Here is a 22,115-nt window from a genome sequence, read left to right on the forward strand (position 1 = left end):
AGACAACACTGTGCGTTCTGGCACAGATATTTTAGGTAACAAAGGAACTTTTTTCATTTTGTGGGAAGAGTAGGAAAAAAAAAGAAAGGCCTTTTGATCCACTGGCATTCAGGTAGTGACATACACTTGAGGTTTATTTTGGGGAAACTACACCTTCCATGGAGAAAAAAAACCCTCACAGCCAAGTAAAGAAAGCCTTTTCAAGGGCACAAAAGGCAGTACCTCCTCCTTCAGTCATTCATGAACCCAGTCACCACACAAGCTGACACACAACCCACACAATTCCCCTCACCACACAAGCTCTGTAAGAGACACTGAGATTCTGGAACAAACAGAAAATACTTTAGCTGTCTGGAGGTTTGTAGTTGTGCACATGAAACACTACGATGTCATACCCAGATGTGATGGGTGCACAGTGGAGGTAGGAGACAAGCCATGGTCTAAATCCCATGTCCTAGATCCTCTACCTGTCTAAGCCCTGGTGATTCCTCTTGTGAAATGAGGACTGAGCCACAGAGGAAAACAGTCTGCTTGTTGGGACAACAAAGAGGTGAAATTGTACTGCCTTACTTTTAACTCTGAAACATTGCCCCTTGATGTGATTTCAAGGAGATCTAGAGGTCACCCGTGTCTCCAAATCCTATATATGTCTGGACATGTTCGATTTCTTCTTAAAAGAATTAAATCATGCTTATTTCTAGATGTCTATAATGAGTCTGAAGTATACATCTAGATTTCTAACATGCAAATTAAATCAAGTCAAAACTCCTGAAAGCAGACACAGCACAGACTGTGGCACGTGGGGCATTGTGGATTTAGACAATGACAATCTGCTTTCCAGAAAAGAATCTGGACATGGACAGTGACTTATAACAATCAAGGAAATAAGCAAGGGCCTTGGGAAGAGGCGGGGAGGGACCCAGGCAGGGCAGATGCTTCTGTGGCCCAGGGCAGAGCGGGCTGATCAGCCTTTGAGGACCTTTCCATGCCCTGGAGGATGGCTTTGACCATTTTCCACCTACTACTGAGACAATGCACCTTCTTAGCTTCTACAAGGGCCGAGGCAATCTGGCCTCTTTCCTTCAGTGAATCGATCACATACCTAATAAATGCCATGGATAAGCTATGTGGCTTTCAGAGACTCAAAGGCAAGCAGCTGGAGAAAGAGGTGACATACAGACTGTCACAACTGCTGAGTAGCTGACAAGAGGACCTGGAACGGAAGAAAAAGCAGCCATGCTGGACCTGGAGAACACTAGGACTGCCTCAGAACAATGGACATACACTTGGAGGATGGGCAAGCAATGTTGAGTGAGGCCCTTGGGGGGGGGGGGGATCTTCATAAAGAAAAGGCAAAGTGGACAAGGTGCAGGCTCCCTGCCTGACCACAATGTGGGCAGTCTGACAATCTACACAGATTTGGGAAGGGAAAGGTCCCAAGTGATCCTAGAAGGCAGAGCTGGGCTGAATGTGATCTAGGAATGCCATCAGCACAAGTGGCAGCTCTTTGGTCCTTGGCCCCTTGCATCTACATTTCCTGACTGTGGTTTATGAACAAGGACTGCCACCAACTTTGCTGGGCTGAAGCAAAAGTTAATTCTGGCATGAGGCCTGGGCTGGGGGAGATTCCAGCAGAGTACATGGAGGCCTCCCAGGTTGGCTAGGCTCTCAGAGAATCTGAACCAGAGAGCAGCAGGGAAGAAATGGGTGTGAGAGAAGGCACGAAGCCCTTCAAAAAAAAGAGGAAGTGGAAGTAGACCCAAGCCCACAGTGTCAGGGCACTGAAGTATTTTTAATTAGCATGAAGACCCTTTTCAGTCACATGTCAGAAAACGACAGAGGGCCAGTTTCTATTGACTGTCATCTATGCTAAGTATCTTATAACAAAAAAAATCTGCCTGCCACAGCTTCCTGGTGGTGAAATCCCCACATGTATTTAGATTCTATGTAGCACAGCCATGTTCTTTCCTCTGGGTTTCAGTTTTTCTATCTATTAATATGAGAATGAAAGGATGAATTATCTTTTTCCTAAAAATATAATGTCCATGAAAACTATGGGTAATTTCCAGTTAGAATCTTGAAGCCATATAATCTGGTAAAACAGACACTATGAGTAAACGAAGCAGGAAGCCTGTACAAGAATGTGTGTCTTAAAGCTCCAGAATTCACAGGCAAGGAGAAGAGGAGACCCTGCCATAGAGAGGCCCAGGGGCTGGATGACTGATCAGAAAGCCTGACTTATGGAAAAATAAGATAGGGCTACATGTGAAAGTTGGTTCTTTCTGGGCCTGTGGCCTCAGGCAAGTCACCTAATCTCTTGGAGCAGCAGTTTTCCCATGATGAGCCCACCTACGGCTAAGGTGGTTGGTTGGCTTTATGTGTAAAGTTTCTAGTGTGTGCCCCAAGGCACATCTAAAGGGGAAGTGAGCTGGAAGTTAAACCCTTCACAATTTGCATTTCCTGAGGGGCACAGCCAGCAGCAAACAAGCCTGTCACAGGGTGACACTGAAGGCAGAGCCCAGAGATTGCTTAGCTGCCTAGCAGCTATCAAAGGGACAGGAGCTTTCCCTCAGCCTTATCCCCTTGACCCACAGGAAAATGGGTTCTGGGAGAAAAGATAAGGAGAACCTAGAATTATTTAACAACCTTGAGATCACATTTGAAAATAATCTGGCATTAACTATGGGTAATTTTGATAAGCCAACAGAGAAAAAACAAGACAAAACAAAACAAATGAAAGCTGGCCACTATCATTCAGATAAATGATGCCAGTCTCACTGGCGGATCTTTTCGTGACTTGCAGTTGGGCAGCACTAGGTACGCAGTCTTCTGTCCCACTCCAACCTTGGGAGCAGCTGTGAGCCCCTAGGGCTTTACTTTTACAGTGTGACTCTTACTCAGCTTCTTCAGCCTGCTCTCAAAATCCAATTATTTTTAGTGTTCCTGCTCATTGGTGAGAGAGAGCTGAAGACAAGGCAAGGGACTCAAGGAGGGAATCCTGAGCAACGAGGAGGCAGAGTTTTATCTGGTGACGTCTGAAGGAACTGATGATGGGACTGGGGATCTCTGAGACGGGTGATGGGATCTGAGACTGATGGGGACCCATCAGTGAACAGACAACCATAAGGAAGGTAGAATTCCACTCAAGAAAACTGAGACAGGGGGACATTTCTAAAACGACAGATCACATAGTTGTGAACTGAAAGATTTAAAGATGTACTCTAAAGCTTAGACTAGGAAGGGATCTGCAGGAGGCATGAAGGGTTAATCAAAGATTAAAATGTTCCCTGCAATCTCTGTGTTCTGTTGTAGGAAGAACAGCTAGGAGGTGCTAGGCACTGTGTACACCCTGTCTTGTGTCATCCAAGAATGACCCTCTAGGTCATTATAGGAGTTACGGAACAATGCCATGCTTGGGTATAGCAGACATCTTCACTGCAATGGTTTATTTAATCATCATTAGCCATATTGGTTGGGGTGGTCAGTGGTTCTGTTTTGTAGATAAGGAAAGTAAAACTGAGGAACTAACTTGTTCAAAGCAACTGAAGGAGATTATAAATGAACTAGAGCTCAACCCCTCCAGAAGTTCTGACCCCAGGGCCCATGAAGACTTTAAATCACTAAGTGGGTTCTTTGCCTGATATAGTAGGGTTAAAGATTCCCATTTCACAGAGAAAACAGACTCAGAAGGGTTAAAGATAAGAAATTATGAGAAGTGAGATTCAAGCCTAAGTAATATCTCTTGCCAAAGGCCAGGCTGCCTCCAGTACAGGGGAAGTCAGCAGGAAGCATCCGGCTGACATTAGCTGTCTTTTTCAAGGCACCATCAGAGACCTGGGCGTACAGAAGCCAGCTCAGACCACAAAGGATTTTAAAGATCAAAGCTGGTATTTTAACAGACCTTGGCAGAACACAAGGCATAAACTCAGAGGGTTACAGCAGTGTTAGCAATCCAGCTCTGAAGAGCCAAGACAGATATGCAGGCCAGCCGCCACGGCTCTCTTCTTCAAACATTTCAGCCCGCTTATGATCTAGCCAACAGGGACATTATCTCTTCCTTTCACATGTTCTTCTTTCAAATGGAGATAATAATCCTTACCTGGGCTTGCAAAATAAGGCTATTGGAATAGTCCAATGAGATAAAAATGTCAAGGTGCTATGAAACCTGTAAAGTGCCTATCACATGTAAATTACTGTTATTATTCTTATTATCTCTCCCTCAGCTGGTCAGAATTTATCATCTGTGCCTACATTCCTTGACAAAATATATACAAAATCTGAAATCGTAATCCACCTCCCTCCTGCAATTAAAGCACCAATTTTATTCTATCTGGTCAGGTTGTATCCATGTTTGTGGCACCCAAACAGAGTTGTGAGCATCCTCGAGGCAAGAACACATCTATTCCTTTTCATAACCCTTAGAGTTCTTTAGGGAAGTTGGTTCACACCAAATTGAACTACTAAACTTTGGATTTTTTTTTCCTACCTATTAAGAGCAGGGACTTGGGCTGGTGAGATGGCTCAGCTGATAAAGGCATTGCTGTCAAGCCTGATGAATTTGGGTTCCATCCCTGAGTCCTACCACACACACACACACACACACACACACACACATACACACACACACACACAGCAAGTAAATAAAGATGTAATTAAAAAGTGTACAGGCGCTAGCTGAGGAGAAGCCATGAAACCCTGCTTTTCTCCACTCTTACACAGGTGCGTGCTCCTTGCCTACTGCATCCCAACTGCTTCACTTTGCCTTGTCTCCTTTGTCTTCCTGGACACTGTCATCCCCATTTTGAAACACTAACCGACCAGCTTACAGATGTTCTTCATGAAGGTCTCTGTTTCCTTCATCTCTAGGTTTCGAGCATCTATCCCTGTCTTGGCACAAAGTACAATCTCAATAAATATTTGTTAAAGAAGAAAGAATAAATGAATGAATAATCCCATAAATCAGCATGTGTCTCGTAAGCAGTAACTCCCTTGTGCTTTAGAATCCTCAGCACTGATTCTCTGCAGGGGATTAGAGACTGACATTTACTGAACACTGACTGTGCTGGACATACAGCCAGACTCTACCAAGTGCCTTCTTGTTTAATCTTGACACTGTAACAAATAATGAAATAAATGACCTTGTCGTGGGAGCAGTGTGTGGATATGTCTTGTCAAAAAGGGTTGTTTTCCTGGCTAAAATCACGGACAAGGAACAGATGGTCCTTTATGAAGGATGGTGAAGTCACACCCATGTTGGTGACAAAAAAGTCAGAGTGCTAGAGAGTAGAACTAGAGAGATGTGCAGGACCAATGTGGTCCTGCTTCTTCACTAGCAAAATAAGGACAACCTCTTATGTCTTGTTGGTTCTTATGGAGCCCCAGGATTCCACCCTACAGAGAATTCTTCCCATCAGACATAGCTGCCCCTTCCAGAGAATGAATGGAAGAGGGAGAGAGAGAGAGTGAATAAACAATGATGAAATGAATCACCCAGCCACACCTGACACCACTGCTGTCATCCTGCTGTCCCTGGGCCCTTTGGTGTGTACCCCTCACCTTCATGAGCTACCCTATTATATAACTCCTGGCTCCCAAGGACTCTGATCTCCACGCCTGGAGTTGCCATGAGGCTCAGGAGGCCAAGCTGTTGCTTTGCAGATTGCCTACCTACCCCCACACTACCCAGAGGAGTCAGCAGTGATTCTCTCATGCAGGTTGAAACCCTCTTAAATCAGATCTCCTGGCCAACCTGGTTCAGATTGCCTGTATAAATGATAGGTCTAAGTGTCCTAGCACACAACGTGGACAAAGGCCCTTGAACTGGGACCCTAGGGTAGGAGGGCTGGTGAGCTCTGTAAGAGTAAGGAAGCAGCCAGGGCCCACATCAACACAAGCCCTGGAGGGCATGTTGAGCCGAGGCCCATCAATCGTCTCTCCCTTTCTGGATTGTCTCTACCCTGGTTCTCCTTAGTGTTTACAGAATAATTATTTTCCCAGAGTCAGGGGAAGGGGAGGATTGCTCAAAATGTGGGCCCCTCCCCCACAACTGGTTATTCTCCATTTTAATTACATGTTTACACATTTACCTCCAACCCCAGCCTCTACCCACCTCCCAGTGTTTTTACTGTCTTTGTATCTCCCCTAGTAGGTAGAGCTGGAAAGTATTCCATGGTGTTGAATGAAGAAATAAGCAGTCATCTATAACTCATTCTATCTCCTAATGTCAAACATTATGAGAAGCAGAAGAGTTGGTAAACCTGCCCGACATCACAGGGCCAAGTTCTGACTGGAGTTGCCAGCCTTAAACTCCAAAACAGACCCTATCTTAGCTTCTCTTCCAAATGATGTAGAAAGAGAGTTAACCACAGTACCTGAGCATCAACAGCATCCCAGACACTATACTTCGTGTCCCAGAGCTTTAAAGGGGCTGCCACCAGTTCCACTTTAAGGAGTGGAATATTGCGGCTCAGAGTTTTGCTGGTTGACTAAGCTGCACCTTATTCTTCGCATCCGATTACTTTTGCCTTTTTTAAAACTCACTTTTCAAGCCTACTAATGTCTTCCTGCTTCTGCTTTTCTTTATAAATCTTCCAAAAATGGATGTCTTATATTTGCTGTCCCACAGCCCTCTGTGCTTATGAGGTCCTCAAAGGTAGAAGGCAAGGTATACATGCATGCATATGTGTGTGTGTGCAGTGTATGTTTGTGTGTGCATGTGTTATGCATATATGTGTGCATGTATATATATGAATATATGTGTGTATGTGCATGTGTACATATGAATGTATGTGTGTGTATGTGCAAATATGTGTGTGTACATGTGCATGTGTGTTCCAAATGTATGTGACTATCATTTACCACTAGGCACAATGCCTGACACAGAAGAAGACCAGTAAGTATTGCTAAAGGGAACCAGAAAAAGAAGAAAGAAGTTAGAAGGGAGGAAAAACAAATGAAATGAAAGAACTTTTCAAAGATGGAGTTAGAATGTAGGGAAGTTGGAATTTGAATCCAGGCCTGTATATATCCATAAAATATATAGCCTTATACATGCAGAGACCCTTTGATTATTAAGGACTGTGTGGATTTTTGTTAGCATAAATTATCACATGTTAATAAATGGAGTCTAAATGTCTCCAGATGGAGGAGGATGTGTGTGTGATTTCCAGGATGTCTGCTGCTCTGAGAGAACAGGGCTCTGTGTGTGGCTATGGCGAAAGCCTTGTCCATACTTGTGGCTGTATCCCATATCATGTGACAGCAACAGTGACATACCAGAGAAGAGATGGCCACTGGGCATCATGGTGACATTTAAGTCCTGCAGGATGAGAAAGACTGGCAGGGTCAGGTACCAAGTATAGTCAGGGTTAGGTTTGACTGTCATGTGTTCTATGATGAAAAGAGGCACCTGTCTAAACATAACTGTGTCTACACAGCTTCTTACTGACCAAGGTCAGGCTGGTTTCTGGAGTCTAAACTCAGTTCACGACAATGCAAAACAGGTCCTCCCCCACCCCACCCCCCACCAGGACCTGAAAAATTGGTGTGGAGAGACTGTGCAGTTGGCGTGCTTCCCCACCTTTCTAAAGAAGTTCACAAAAGGCCCACCACAATTAAAGCAAAAGCCCTTCCTTAGAAAATCAGGAAACACTGAAAAATCAATTTTGTCACCAGGGTTCACCTGCAGGACAGCAGGAAGACTGCCTTCATAAATTCTCTCACTTACGGATTTTCACTGACATTTTATTGTAATAAATACCTTGTGAATCTGAAAGTCACACCTAACTTTTAGTGTCAAAGTGAACCTCTTCAACTCCAATTTAGAACCCAAGCCAGGGCAGGGCTAGGGGGTGGGAACACTTCAAGGGCATTAGCTACAGTGATGTGTGAGCTGGAGGTTTGTCTCTCTGGTAATCCCTATCTTGCTTGCTCCTCTGAAAGGCCCCTGGCTGATCTACTGAAACATCACCATGAAGACACACTTAAGAAGCAAAAGGCACCTGCAAGTAGAAAGGGGGCACTGTGAGAGCATGCCTGTCCACACAAGTTTAAGAAAGAACTCTGCATATAAATATGTATCTAGATATGGACACCATCCTTCTGTGGTGCCATATTTGGATTTAATTTTGGGTATGGGACCCATGTCTCTGGTTTACTCCATCTTTTGAGTCAAGTGCCCTGATGCAGAGGCCATGGAGGCTCTGAATATGTGACATAGGAACCTTTTCAGTCAGTATTGACTGGCCACACCTTTCACACTGCTAGAGTCTTACACTCTGCAGGAGGTTTTCTGTCTGCTGTTTCCTCTGTCTCTTGCCTTTTAGAATCCATTCATTCCAGCCATGACACTACTTCAGATGAGAAAACCTAAAGGACAGGGTGGTTCTCCTATGAGCAAACCAAAGGAATTTTGTTTATCTTTGTACTAATCCCCACATTCCTCCATCACACAATAGCTTTCTGGATTGCTTTGTTTCAAAGTGGGATTGAACCCTGGCCTCTGCACATGGTACAGGAGCACACTATTGCTGAGCTACATACAGCTCCCAGTCCTTAAAAGCATTTTAACGCTTCTCATTCTTACCAAAATAAGTCCTGACTACCTATGATGGTAGATTTCAGCATTCTTATCATTTGCCCTCCACATCTGCAGGAGCAGTCTGAACATGTCCTAGGTGTTTCTCATACTCATGAGTGCTATCTTTGAATTCTTTAGGTGCCTGGATGCAGCCCCTTTCATGCCCAAGCCCTTCCTCAAGTCTCTTCCATATACACCCTACGAATAACTGCATGCTCTCAACTTTCATGCCATGTTAGCAGGATCCCTCCTTTGCCACTTTCTGGCTCATTGTAACAGCATGTGTTTCAGGTCCCATCCAGGTTTCTTTACTGTTCTGAGTTCTCTTTGGAGGGCTACTCTAAATCGATGTGCTACCTCTTGCTGAATGGGCAGTAGCAAGTGTTCTATTCATTCATGTTCTTTCAACCATATTCCCCAATGTTCTTACCACAGTGACCAATGTTTTACCCATGGTTTCCTATCATATTCAGAGAGGAGAGTGACTCCTCCTTGGGGTAACTGCAGAGCCAAGTCTCTGTCCTCCCCTAAGCTCAAAGGCACTTGGCCTGCATCTCCCTTTATCCTGCTGGAAGGGGAGCTGCAGGAAGGTGCCCCTCCCACTGTGAGTAGTGGTAAGTGGCCTGCCTGGGCACTCACCGCTGCCAAGCCGCAGGAGTAGCACATCTTGGAGTCTCCTGTTGAGGTCTCGGAGCTCCTTCATTTCAGACACCAATGCCCCGTACTCCTTGAGCTTCTTGGCCTGCTGTACGAGCTGCCTCCGAGTCCGCTCCAGCTCCTGCTGGAGGTGGCGCATCTCCTCTTGTTGCTGCTGGTAGTTTCGCAGCAGCTCCTCATACAGAGCCCGGGGCACGACAGCATCCTCCAGACTGTCCATGTCCTCTGTGCCCGGTGAGGCCTCCACAAAGACCTCTTCTGGACAAGTGCTGTGGCCCAGGCTCAGGCCGTTCTGTCTCTCTAGCCGGGCCACCACTGCCTCGATACTCTTGTGAGCCGCTTCACTAGGCTTCCGCCCCTCCGGTCTCTGTGTAGGACAACGAGAATCAGTTCAGGCAAGGGCAGCTGGGACTTTCTTGGACTGCAGCTCAATATTTCCCCAGACAATCCTAGAATCACAGAACCACAGAACGTCAGTGCTTGGAGAAACCTGTTACAGACACAGTCAAAGCCCTTCACTTTGCAAATGGGGAAACAGAGGACCAGCGTGCTCTTGGCAAAAGCCACACACAACTGGTGGCAGAGCCAGGGCACTGGTTGTCATGCTAACACTTTTTCCATCTAGCACTCGGCCTCTTGGATGCACATACCAGGACCACTTTCCTATGTTTCCCAGCCCTCCCTAGCCTCCGTGGTACCTGGACAGTCATTTGCTTATGGGATGACCAGTGTGGACTTTCAAAGAATTGGGAAACAATCTGGCCTGCCCAAGGCATTCCTGAGGAATTACACTCAAGAACATATGGACACATGGAATTCTATCTTGTAACCTTTTTAAGACTGCTTCAGTTTGAAAGGACGTTAAAATCCAAACCCACTCTAATCTTGGGCAGTACATATGTCTTGTTTTCTCTGGTTCTCTACTGCCTACACACTCAGGACTGGCAGTTGGCAGAAGCCTGACAAATGTTTACTCAACTGCAAGCTTCAAAGAATGCTAGCTAGCACTGGGGTGCTTTCAGTTTTCTTCACTTTGCAGGTAAACAAGCAGAGCCCTAGAGAAGAGAGAAACCACTCCCAGGGTCCCAAGCATGGGGAATTACATGCCACGCAGTGAAAAGCAGAATTGAAGACCATGTGCAAGCCAGAGCTCCTGCTCCCACATCTGCCAGCCTCTCCCTCAGCCAGACAGCACAGAGAAAGAAAGGTTCACCCAGGAGACAACCATCCACGACTACCCAGGGGCTGGGGGCTCAGCTGTCTGAGGCAATTTCAGCTCGAGTGTACAAAGCTCCCAATGAGGATGGCAGAGCTGCTGAAGTGGCTGAGTCTTGACCTAGGGTTGAAGGGTCACGAGCTCTCCCAGAGGCACTATACAGACAACCGGAGTACACAAGATTCTGCACAATTTAACCAGCCAGGTCTGACTCAACCTTCCAGGTTCAGAAAATTGAAGGTAACAAAAATGAGGTAAACGCATGACTTCAGACTGAGTAACACTGAAGTCCTGGTATCTGCTAAAATGTAATGATCATCTTCACCATCTGTTCACATCACTATACTGTGAGAACCCTGGGAATGGGGGACAGGTGTGGCTATGATCCATGACTCCAGGGGCCAGCACTGGGCCAGAGCCACACCAGGGGGTGGATGCCATGTAGTGGGTTGACCGCGTCTTTTAGACTACACCTTGGGGGATGTTCTTGACCTGCGTCCCAATGAGAGTGCAAAGCAGAAGGTGCCTTTCTTCTCTTCCCTCTCCCCTTCTCTGGGATACTCAGAGAGTGAGATAAGTGCGTGTAGAGAGATAGACCACTGATCAATATTTCCAGCAGTTTTTTGTTTGTTTGTTTGTTTTCAAATAGTGAGAGCCCAGCTGGAGCACATAACAAGGAAATGCAACCTCATGAAGAGATTTTCATCCAACCCAGCATCCCACAGATGCTCTTGGTGAATTTTACCAACATCTTTTCCCAGTGGGTCCGCCCTCAGCAATTTGGGACAATGTGATAGTGACTAGCTCTAAACTGCTACCCAAGACCAACAGCTGCTTAATGTCCATGTAATTCAGCTGTGACCTCTCCAGAGCTGTGTGCCAGCGCATTGTTCTAAAGCTCCAGCAGTCATGACACAGCACACTCAGCCAATGGGACTGTGCCTGGTTGTACAATCTAAATGAGGAGTCTCTGGAAAGCAGGCTACAGGGAAAATGTCCTTGCTGTTAAGCATCTTCCACCCCCCCCAAAAAAAAAACACAAAACAAAGCTCATGGCTGATGACATCAGGAGACATTTATATGGGGAAGGAGGCCAGCCTGGAATTCTTTAGCCCTGGGAAATATGGAGTCACTCCAATGAATGTCCAAGAAAAGAAAAGATTTTGTTACCTTGATGTGTCTAAGCTGTAAATCTTCTTCCCCATAGTCTTTAACCTCCCCATCATCTTCTACGTGACTGAGAGAAAGTTTGGGGATTTTTATTTTCTTCTGCATCACACTGTTCTCAAGGTCAGATTTGTCTTCTAAAATGCATATCAAGAGAACAAGGTTGATCATGAATCAAAATGCTCAAAAAGTTCAAAACTTCAAATTCTAGAAAATTAAGGAGGCCAAACCAGTTAAAAGGGAAAGGCAAACACACCCAAGGACTAGTCTATCCTACATAGAGAGCTCCTAAGTCAGCAGACAGCATCAATGGTGTGTGCTAATACACCACCATACAAAGTACTAAAACATGGCCAGATGAATCCGCATAGGGATTTCTGCATACCCATCTAAAAGGCTGCTTTTTATGAAATTCTAGAATCCTGGAGCTGGAATAATCCAGACTGTCATCCCGTGTGGTGGATTGAATAAGAATGGCTCCCATAGGCTCATGTTTGTATACTTGGTCTCCAGGGTAGAATTGTTTGGGAAGGATTAGAAGAGTGGCTTGATGGAAAACTTGTGTAGCTGGGGGCTGGATTTGCAGTTTCAAAAATCTATGACATCCCCAGTTAGCTTCTCTGCCTGCAGAGAGGATATAAGCTCTCAGCTTGGTTGTCTTGGCCATAAAAAAGTGACTAAGATATCTGGTCTGCACTTAACTGGCATGTCAATCTCTCAAAAATCTAACCCACATATCTCCTCAAGAAAACTTGATTTGTGTGGCTCAGTAATCAAAAGGCATGGGAAGAAAATCTACTCTTCTTGAAGTAAAGGCAGAGAACTTTCCAGCTCCACATAAATAGGCGAAGAAAGGTAGGTATGTTAGCTCCTCAATAGTACAGATGGACCTTGGTGAGCTATCACTTCACAGGTGAGAGAACCCAAATCTAGGCGATGGCAGAGTTTGTCCAAAGTGTGAGTCTGAGGAAGAACCAGAATGGGAAATGCCTCTGGTGTCTTGACTTGTGTTTTTGTGTGCTCATAACATGTATTGAAGAGTGCCACAAATACAAACATGTTATTTCTCCTCATTTTCACATTGTGTAACCTAGCATCACAGAATCTGAGAGAGTTTTATTTCTGTGAAAGACTCAAAATGGACTTTGCAAATGGGCTGTCTCTCACTGTAGAAGTCAGAAGTTGCAATAGGAAGGATCTATGGGTGGAAATTTGATCCTACTCTGAGAATGGACCTTAGTGTAATATATTCTGGGACAGAATTGAGACTCTGAGAATTCTTGTCTCTTAAATTCTCCAAAGGTTCCCACTTGGTATCTTACATATATTATCTAGTTTGCTGCCCAGGGGATACACACACACACACACACACACACACACACACACACAGAGAGAGAGAGAGAGAGAGAGAGAGAGAGAGAGAGAACACATATGTGCAAGGGTTAATTGTGCCCTCATGTCTCTCCCAGGCCAGGCTTCTCTCCTCATAACTTGTTAGTAAAACTGAGAAGGAGACTTCTAAACCAGTACCTATTCCAGCATGAATTCAATTGCCAGCTTCTCAAACCCAGCCCCAGGTGGTCAAAGATGGGACTCGGATATCAGAAAGTTCTAAGTGAGCCTCCATTCCACCATGACAAGGGGACGAGCTGAGTTCAGACCTCTATGACACAGCTGTGGGGAGAGAACAGAGTTCAGAGTACCCCTCAAACTGTGTCTGGAACACTAGACACTCCGTGAGTGGGATGTTATGCTTTCTATTACTGCTGTGCCGGAATCATTTCTTTTCCCATAAGAAGAAGGTAGATAAATATTAAATTAAAAATAAATAAAAAAGAAAGAAATGACAGGCAAACAATGAAGTACAAAGGAAAAGTCCAGGAAGAAGACATGGTCTTAGCAACACCCTGCTGGGAAAAGGCCCTTCCTGCTAGTCAGGACTCATCCATGCTTCTGTTTTCATAAGAATGACCCGTTCTTGTCCTTTTTTTTATCTATAAAACCCATCCAGCGGGTTAGGCATGAACAGCAGAGGGGACCTGGGTGTTTCTAAGAGAGCAATATCTTTCTTCCTACAAATCAACACTGACTGTTTCTAAGGCAAAAGGCTTGTTGAAATGTAAAACCTCAAGAGAGTGCTTCAAATGAAATTATCTTAGCATGGGGCGTGCAATATACACTCTGGGGAGTGGGGAGGAAGAAAGGGAGGGGAGAAGACAAGATGGGTAGTGAAGAGATGGTGGGGAAAGCAGACAGACAGATAGTCTCTCTCTCTCTCTCCCTCTCTCTCTCTCTCTCTCTCTCTCTCACACACACACACACACACACACACAAAGAGAATGAACAAGACAGAAGGGGCAGTGAGAGCCCAAGATCAGGTGGGAGGGTGTGAAAAGACTTCTTCCTGAACCTGGTTCAGTGTAACAAGCTTAAGGATAAAGTGTGAGATGCCACCAAATGGGAAGGAACGAGTTGCGCTTCCTTTTCTCAAGCTGGAACAGCAGTTCAGCCTGATGTTGGTGCTGAGTTGGTGCGGAAGGAGACAGTCATTCAGGCTTACAAATCTGAGCACTGAATGAGAAATGGTCCTCAGATTTCCTCATTCAACCCTTTCAAAAGGTAGTAAGGGAAATTAGGTTACTTCAGGAAAGACTGCATCTCAGAATTAAGCAGGCAAAGGAGGAACAAAAGAGATGGGGTCTACATCTTGGAAAGCTCACTATTTTGGAAAGTCAACAAAGGTTAGAGTTATGGCATAAACATACGAGAGAACTCCCATTGTGTAATTCAGGCCCAGAATTTTTCTCCCTTATGTTAGCTGAAATGTTTTGAGAATTACAATCTGTAAAATTTAGTGTGGGTCCTTGAGACAGATGCATGCACGTTCAGATGGGGATGTAAGCTAAAAGCTCATGAGAAGGTAAGTCAAGATCTGTAGCCCAACTTGAATATAGGATTTCATAAGCAAGAGTGATCTTTCTGGTCTGATACAAGTCTGGCTAAGTTTCTTTTCTTTTCTGAGTCCATTTTCTCATTTGTAAACTGAAGTAAGAAATTCCTTCTCACACTGCCATGATGTGAGGATGATCAATTCTGTATGTTCAGAACTTGAGGAGAATGAACAGTATGAGCAATTTGACACAGATAACAGTACAACCATTAAAGGACATGCGAGACCCGGGACCTCAGTTCCAGCCATACCACCATGAGTACCCCTGATCTCGTCTCATTCAGGGAGCTAAGCAAGGTTTGGCCTGGTTAGTTCTTGGATGGGAGAACATGGAAGAGTAAAAGGTGTAACAGAAAAGATGGGTTAAGATGTTTTTGAACTTATAGCTAAAAGGTGACAGGCAAGAAAGGAGAGGTGAGGAAGAAAAATAAAGTAGTTCAAACCAGAAGATCAGCAGTGTTCAATGGCAAGTTAAGAGGAGCTGAGGTGTAGTTTGCAACTGTGGAAAGACCTGAGTCATATGGTCTGGTTTCCAAACCCAGCTCTACAGTGTGAGAAGTCAGATGAGCCCTTATCTCATTCCCGGTCACTATGCTGTTGTAATGAGGCTGTACCATTTACCACAGGTAGAGACCAAATCATCTTGAAAAGCACACCCTGAAAACAACAGAACCTTAGGATAGTTGAGGCCTGAGTCTTGCTTGGCTCATGAGCTGAAGACCTGCCTAACTGTCTGGCTTGGGATAGGTGACAGACAGGAGTGCTCTTCAACTTGATGGTAAGTGATGACTGGAGGTCCCAACCCAGACATACCCAGGCTCCATGATCTTCCATGCCTTCCTTCCTCCTTGTGTGTTTCACAAAGTCTGTTCATCCTACACTTATCTCTTCCTTCTTCCTCTGAGGTCTCATTCCACATGCTGCATTTATTATACTCTATTATTTTAATATGCTCCAATTGCCTGCTTGGAGGCTATCCTACCACCGGAGTAACCCAAAATAATGGAACCAGCCATACAACAGAGATTCATCAAAAAAAGAATGCTTAATCAAATAATAATAATTAATAATAATAATAATGCTACACCAGTAAGTACACATATGAATACTCAGCATCATCAACCATTGCGTAACTGTGAATCAAAATTAAGACATTCCATTTTATGCTGAGGATGTCTACAAACAGAGGGAAAAAAGGTATGGTGGGACACACATAAGTGTTAGGGATGATTTGGAGAAACTGGTGTATCATAAAAGGAGCCAGCCACTGTAGAAACAGTGTAGTAGTTAAACACAGAATTACCATATGACCAAGCAACTGCATTTCTAGATGTATACTCAAGAAAATGAAAGTATGTCTACCTAGAAACTTATACATCAATGTTCACTGAAACAGTATTCATAGTATCCCAAAAGCTAAAACACCAGTATCAATCAACTTGTGGATGGATGACATATAGTATACACACAATAGAGTAGTACTAATCAGCCATAAAAATGACACACTAGTTGATGGCACAATATGGATGAATCTTAAAAATATTGCACTAAGCTAAGGAACTCAGACAAGAAGCATCTACTTTAATTCTGTTACTATTACTGTGAGTCATTCAGAATAGGAGAATTCAGAAACAACAACTAAATAACTGACTAAAAGGATTGATAATGATGGGGGTCATTAGGAAAATATTCTAGAACTATATAGTGGTACTGGTGACAGAACATACTAAGAAACATTGAATCTCACTTGGGAGGCAGAGGCAGGTGAATTTCTGAGTTTGAGGCCAGCCTGGTCTACAAAATGAGTTTCAGGACAGCCAGGGCTATACAGAGAAACCCTGTCTCAAAAAACAAAAAAAAAAAAAAAAAAAAAAAAAGTTTAAATAGAACTGGCAAGATGACACTGTGGTCAAAAGCTGCTCTTCTAAGGGTCTGGGGTGGATTTCTAGCATACACACATTTGCTTACAACTGTATGCAACTTTAGGCTTCTGCAGGCTCCTGAATGCAGTGTGAACATACATACATGTAGGCACAAGTCTCATATAAATAAAAAAAAGTAAATAAACCGTCGTCTAAACAGTAACAAAAATAGTACATTTTGTCTTGATTAAAAAATAAATAAAAATAGAAAAATAAAATAAAATACTTCAATGTAAAAATATGGCCCCAGACATGGTGGTACATACTTGGCAGGAAGACTTTTAATTCAGTGTCATCCTGGGTTTCAGACTTGCATGAATGAGAAAATGAGACTTAAAAACACAGAAACAATGTGGGAAGAAAAACGAATAATCTCAGACATACAAAACCCTTCCCTAAACTCACCTAGTAGCCAAGGTGCAGAGCCAGGATACGATATAGATCTTCTGTCCCACAAGCTAAATTGCATCACCTCCCAGTACATGCACAGAACACGCAGAAACCATGGTGACTCAGTGGTGAATGGTTGAGTGACTGACTGAGTGATGGTCCTGATAAGGGAATCCCTACTCCCTGGCCTGAGCTGAGAACAGGAAATGGCCTTCCTCCTGCTTCCCTGGCAGTCTATCTGTAGGAGTCTGCATAAAGCAGCAATCGTTGCCAAGGACAACATAAAGAGGTGTTAGCCAGGTCATGGGCCTTGGCTAGGTTCTCTGAAAAGTAGGCAGAGCAGTCCACACAGCTCCGAAGCGACAGGAGTTCACAGAAAAGTCAGAAGCAACTGGTACCATGAAGCACATACACACCTGGAGCTGGGCCTTAGCTGCCTCCATCACTGGCCAAGGCGAGCCTGACATTCCTCTGAGAGCCAATCAGCATCTGGCTCTGTCTTGTTTTTCTTTAATCTCCTTTCTTTGATGCTCTTTGGATGAAGGTTATGACGACCTGAATGAAGCCTATGCCCATCTTTTCCTATAGGCAATGAATGCATACCAAGCCCATTTGAATCTGAACACTAAGCAGGGTGGTCTTTCGTTTAGAGGCACTTAAACCCCAGTACATACCAAGAATCCCAACCAGAATGTAAGGGCTGACTTCCCTAGAGCTGCTGGTTCACAGAAGGCTCTCCAAGTCTTCCTCATCTCACTTCTGGTTTGAAGGTAGATGTACGCCATCCTTATGTCACCCAGAAATGACTCAATATAGTGTCACCACAAAAAGTAGAAAGCATGGTTCACTAATAAAAAAAAAAAACAGCCCAAGCATTTGAATCATTTGGTCCTGGGCCAGAATCTGACTGCTACATATTAAGTGGGGGAACTAAGGCAAGCTCCTTAACTTTCTCAAGCCTCACATGAAATGAACTGCTTTTTAAGGTGACAGTGTGTGTAAAGTGCCTGGCAAAGTGACTGTCCTTGCCACAGATGTTCAATAAATAGCAGCTAGTGTTAGGCCATCCTTGTGGGCTATGTGTTTGGCTTCTGGTCTCAAGGCAAAGAGAGCCAGTGCAAGTATCTTGACACAGATTGAGGCATGATGAAAGAGATGGTTTACAAAGATTTATGTGGCAGTGCCAAGCAAGATGGATGGGGTATGAGGATGAGCCCCAACACGGGGTGACAAGAAGCTATAACTCTTGACTGGTCACATTAATGAAGGTGAATGGTGGTGTGGATCATCTCAGACAGCAAATATTTCACATGGTGTTTTAATGTGACTTTGGGATATGATTCTGGCTTTGATTTTCAGGAAACCACAGAAGAAACTAGCAACTGACGAGGAAGGATAGAGACAGAGACAGCTTTGGGTTACCCTGCCTCCCCAACTGTTCCAACCTTAGAGGCAAGCTAGTGCATACAGAAGTAAGTATGCCTCTTTGAAAGAGACACCTCTGACTATCTTGACTTTCTGATTCTGGTCTCCTGGGTAGGAATACAGCCCCTAGCCTGAGCATTTCCCACCCTCTCCTATTGTCCATGATGTCAGCCACTGGTTTTACACTTTCAACAAATCCTGAACAGACACCTACTGTGTGCCAATTTCACTGTAAGATCCTTTACATCATTATATCTAAGCCATGGTAAGTGAAGTGGTTTTCCTAAGACCTAAACGACAGCAGACGTTTCACTCCCAGCTATTTGACACTTGGGCCCTGTTGCTGTCACCTAATTGTACCTATTGAAACAAGGGGAAAATTAGCTTTATCAACTGAACTGAAAAAAATATATATATATACTAGTGAGTATATTAATAGAACTCCCAAAGTACTTGCCTTTCTCCTCAGACTTTGCCTACACTTTAAGCAACTTCAATGATGAGTTCCCAGCCTGAGGGTACACACTGCATAAATCCTTGCACTTCAAAAGTTCATTAAGGCTTTCTAGTGCTTGGTAGCTCTGTCTCTGTCTTTCTGTCTCTCTCCCTCTGTAGTTAAAAAATGTGTTCATTAAAATAACAAAAAAATTGTCATTTGTTATTAGCATGAGAAGAAATGGTGGCATGGTATAAGGAAAATGCTGTTTTTGAAGTAACCAACAGGGTAACAGAAAACCAGGGTCAAATCTGTCCTCAGATGTGCAGAAGGAAGAACCTGTGGTATCTAGTTGTTGGCTGGTGTGTGTGTATGTGTGTGTGTGTGTGTGTGTGTGTGTGTGTGTGTGTGTGTGTGAGGGGTGGGGGCTGTCCTTCCTCCCACTTAAATAGCAGCATGCTGAATATTTAAAACAATCCAAAGCCAGTTAGGGTTTGTCAGTTAGAATGAAATGCTAAATTTTGGAAGGCCAAACGTGAAATGTTTAACAGAGGTATTGTCTTGTTTTATAAATATCTATATGCAAGTTTCAAGTTTTTCATCTGCACAAGAGAAAACCCCGTGCAGTCCTGTTTGCATTAAAAACATACGCCACAGAAAAGACAAGCACGCTACATTCTCTGGCCTATGGTGCTTATTTTTATAAAATCCAAACAGATAGAATTCTCAAGTTTCAAGGATTTTATCCAACTAAGACAACAAAAAGAAGGGTACCCTGCTGCGAAGTAGCAAAGGCAAGCAGGGGGTGCTGGACTGAGGCCTGGTTCTCACAGGCTGGCTGGGTGACCTTAACTTCCTTTCAGTAGAACACTAACTTGGAAACCCTCAACAGGTCTTTCAGGTCCTAGGTCATCCCTTTCTTATCTGGGCTGTGGAGGACCACAACAGATCACTTCTAAGATTCCTCCAAGTAGGAAGGCAACTAAGGGTAGAGGAAACTGGCAGTTGGAGGGTCTCCTTATTCGTGTGCCCACCTTCTTGCTGTCCCTGGAACAGAGCTGGGGCATAGGCACAAACAGGAATGTACTCTGCCAGGTCATTTGTCTAGCTGCCCTCATGTGCTTTACCAGGAATGTTGCTAGGGTATTACCAGGAATGTTGCTAGGGTAATGAATGTCCCCAGAAGAGATCACAGGTCAACAAGACATAGGAAAATGTAAGCCCTCAATGCTTAGGTCAAGTCCCAATAGGACTTAAAACACAGTTAAGTCTTAAGCTTAACATGCATTTGTTCTTAACACTCCTTTCCACAAAGGGTAATGTGCATGACTCGGCTGACTGTTCTTCAACTGCTAGCCCATTGCTGCCCCTGACGGCTGTCCATCTTAGCAAGTCTGTACTGTATAACAGACTCTTGTTCATGTTTCTTTAGTAGTAACACAGTGGGCCAGTGAGCGATCACTAGTTTCTGTGTTTCAGATCAGTACCTGATTCTCAAAGGAGTCAAGAATTTCTCTGCACAGTTTGAACCCACATTATCTTCACAGTATACTTTCTCTGAGCTCTACACTTCCTCCTCAGTACTTAAGGATATGACTTCCAGGTTCTCTAACCTTCCTCTACCCTAAGACAAGCTTCCTTTCTAAAATATCCCTGGACTTGCTTGCCACTTCCACGACAGGCATTTAGCCCGGCACCTGAGGCCCTTACCAGGATGCCTCTGCTCTCTATTTCTAGTTTACTGTTCACAGTGAGCTCTTGAATTCCATCCCGTCACCAAGTCTACTTCTGGAATCCCCTGAAACGAACCTGGTCCTTCCTCTAGAGTGTAAAACCAAAAAAGTACAAAAATACCATTCCATGCAAATCTTCTCCTGTGCATATATATTTAGCTTTCCTGTCGTCTGTCTCACCAAGGAGCTCTGTGTAGAGGCAGTTGCTGTGTACTTAAATGAAACAAAAGCTAGCCAAGACCTGCAATGCTAAGACCTCTCTCTTCATTTGGTTTCCTAGGACCCCCCACCCCCCTATCCCTTGATTCAGAGTCTATCTCTGGCCGTTCCTTCATAGTCACCTTTTATGGTTTGTCTCTTCAACAGTGCCCTTAAAAGCTGGTGTTCTGGGGAGTTCAGTCCTTACATGCTTCTCTCCCTCTTCCTTCACGCAGTGTGACATCAGCCCTTTCACGGCTAATAACTTCCAAATCAGGACCTTTAGCCTCGTGTACTTTTCTGAACTATGGGCTACTTTCTCTCCTAGCATATTCTTCTACATGTTCAATGATCTGCCAAGAGTTAACAGACCTCAAATAAAACTCATCATCTCCCCTTCCAACCAGTCACTCTTCATGAGTGTCCTGCAAGGAAGGAAGGTCTAGATCAACATCATCATCTTCACAGAGCATCACAGCAGGGAGTTTCACTCTTTACTTATTTTTTCTGAGTGTGAGCGCATGCACTAGTGCATGGGGGAGGGGGGCTCTTGCTGCTCAAGTAGCCTAGGCTGGCTGGCTTTATATTTGTGAACCTGCCTTATCGTCTTAAGGGATGGGATCCCAGTCTCGAATTACCATACTTCACTCTATGCTTTTCATAATACATCTCAGATCCATCATGACCATCACTTTAGTTTGGACCTCAGACTTTGTAATCTAACTTGTACTTCCTATGGGTCTAGTCCACATGGGAGGATACAGTCCCCTCTCTGGAACTCACTGCACTTATTGAATAGGAATTTGAGTAGCTTCTTCAGGCTCTGTCGAGCAAGGATGTGTGCCTGGAACCTGGTGGGTCCTGAAAACTTTGGTCAGACATTATCAGCACCTGTTCCTCCTGCATTACCTCCCAGTATTTGACGGGACGCCTTGCAGAACTCAGAACCTGTAGAACTTACATGGGCCAAAGAAAAAAATCTCCTCATGTTATATGATTTTTCTGATAACAAGGGAACACACAGCTTCAGTGTCTAAGAAGCTTAGACAAAGGCACACAGGAAAAAAAATCCTTCCTAGAGAAAAGACCTTAATGTGAAACTCTCCTTTTTTTAAAAGATATTTTTAAAATGTAAAATTTAATGTGCTCCTGAATAACAAAATTCTCCCCCTCCCCCACTCTCTCATATACACATACACACTAAACAACACAAATAAAAAAAACAAAAGCTTCAACTTGCCTAGGCTTCTCCTTTCAGCCTACAAACCAGGACCCTGAAGCACTCTTCGGCACATATTACTTAGTTGCAACAAATATGTAGATCTTGAACACTAAAGCTCACATCAGATTCAACCTTCAATGATTAACATTCCAGTAGAATCTGTAACAGATGACAGCAGGCAATTCCCAATCTTTGCTCCAGTGTGTATCAGCAGAACATGT

General features: G+C 44.1%; 1 protein-coding gene across 10 annotated transcripts in view; it reads right to left on the bottom strand.

Moving 5' to 3' along the window:
- LOC110293190 (AGBL carboxypeptidase 4) overlaps window positions 1-22,115 on the bottom strand; it is a 1,191,022-nt gene that overhangs the window by 213,039 nt on the left and 955,868 nt on the right. For 3 of the 10 annotated variants that reach the window (XM_085839085.1, XM_021161011.2, XM_085839082.1), the window contains 2 exons: window positions 11,622-11,755; window positions 9,218-9,602 (listed from right to left, as the gene is read on the bottom strand). The exons of 4 other annotated variants lie outside the window; for them this stretch is intronic. In XM_085839085.1, the coding sequence (XP_085695211.1) occupies window positions 9,218-9,602; window positions 11,622-11,755 (519 nt within the window). Of the gene's footprint in view, window positions 1-9,217; window positions 9,685-11,621; window positions 11,758-17,296; window positions 17,372-22,115 lie in introns of those variants that run through there. 3 more of the 10 variants (XM_085839083.1, XM_021161012.2, XM_085839084.1) reach the window with 3 other exon arrangements.

The sequence above is a fragment of the Mus caroli genome, unplaced genomic scaffold (assembly GCF_978045245.1).
Source record: "Mus caroli unplaced genomic scaffold, Mus_caroli_1 scaffold_6, whole genome shotgun sequence".
Lineage (NCBI taxonomy): Eukaryota > Metazoa > Chordata > Mammalia > Rodentia > Muridae > Mus > Mus caroli.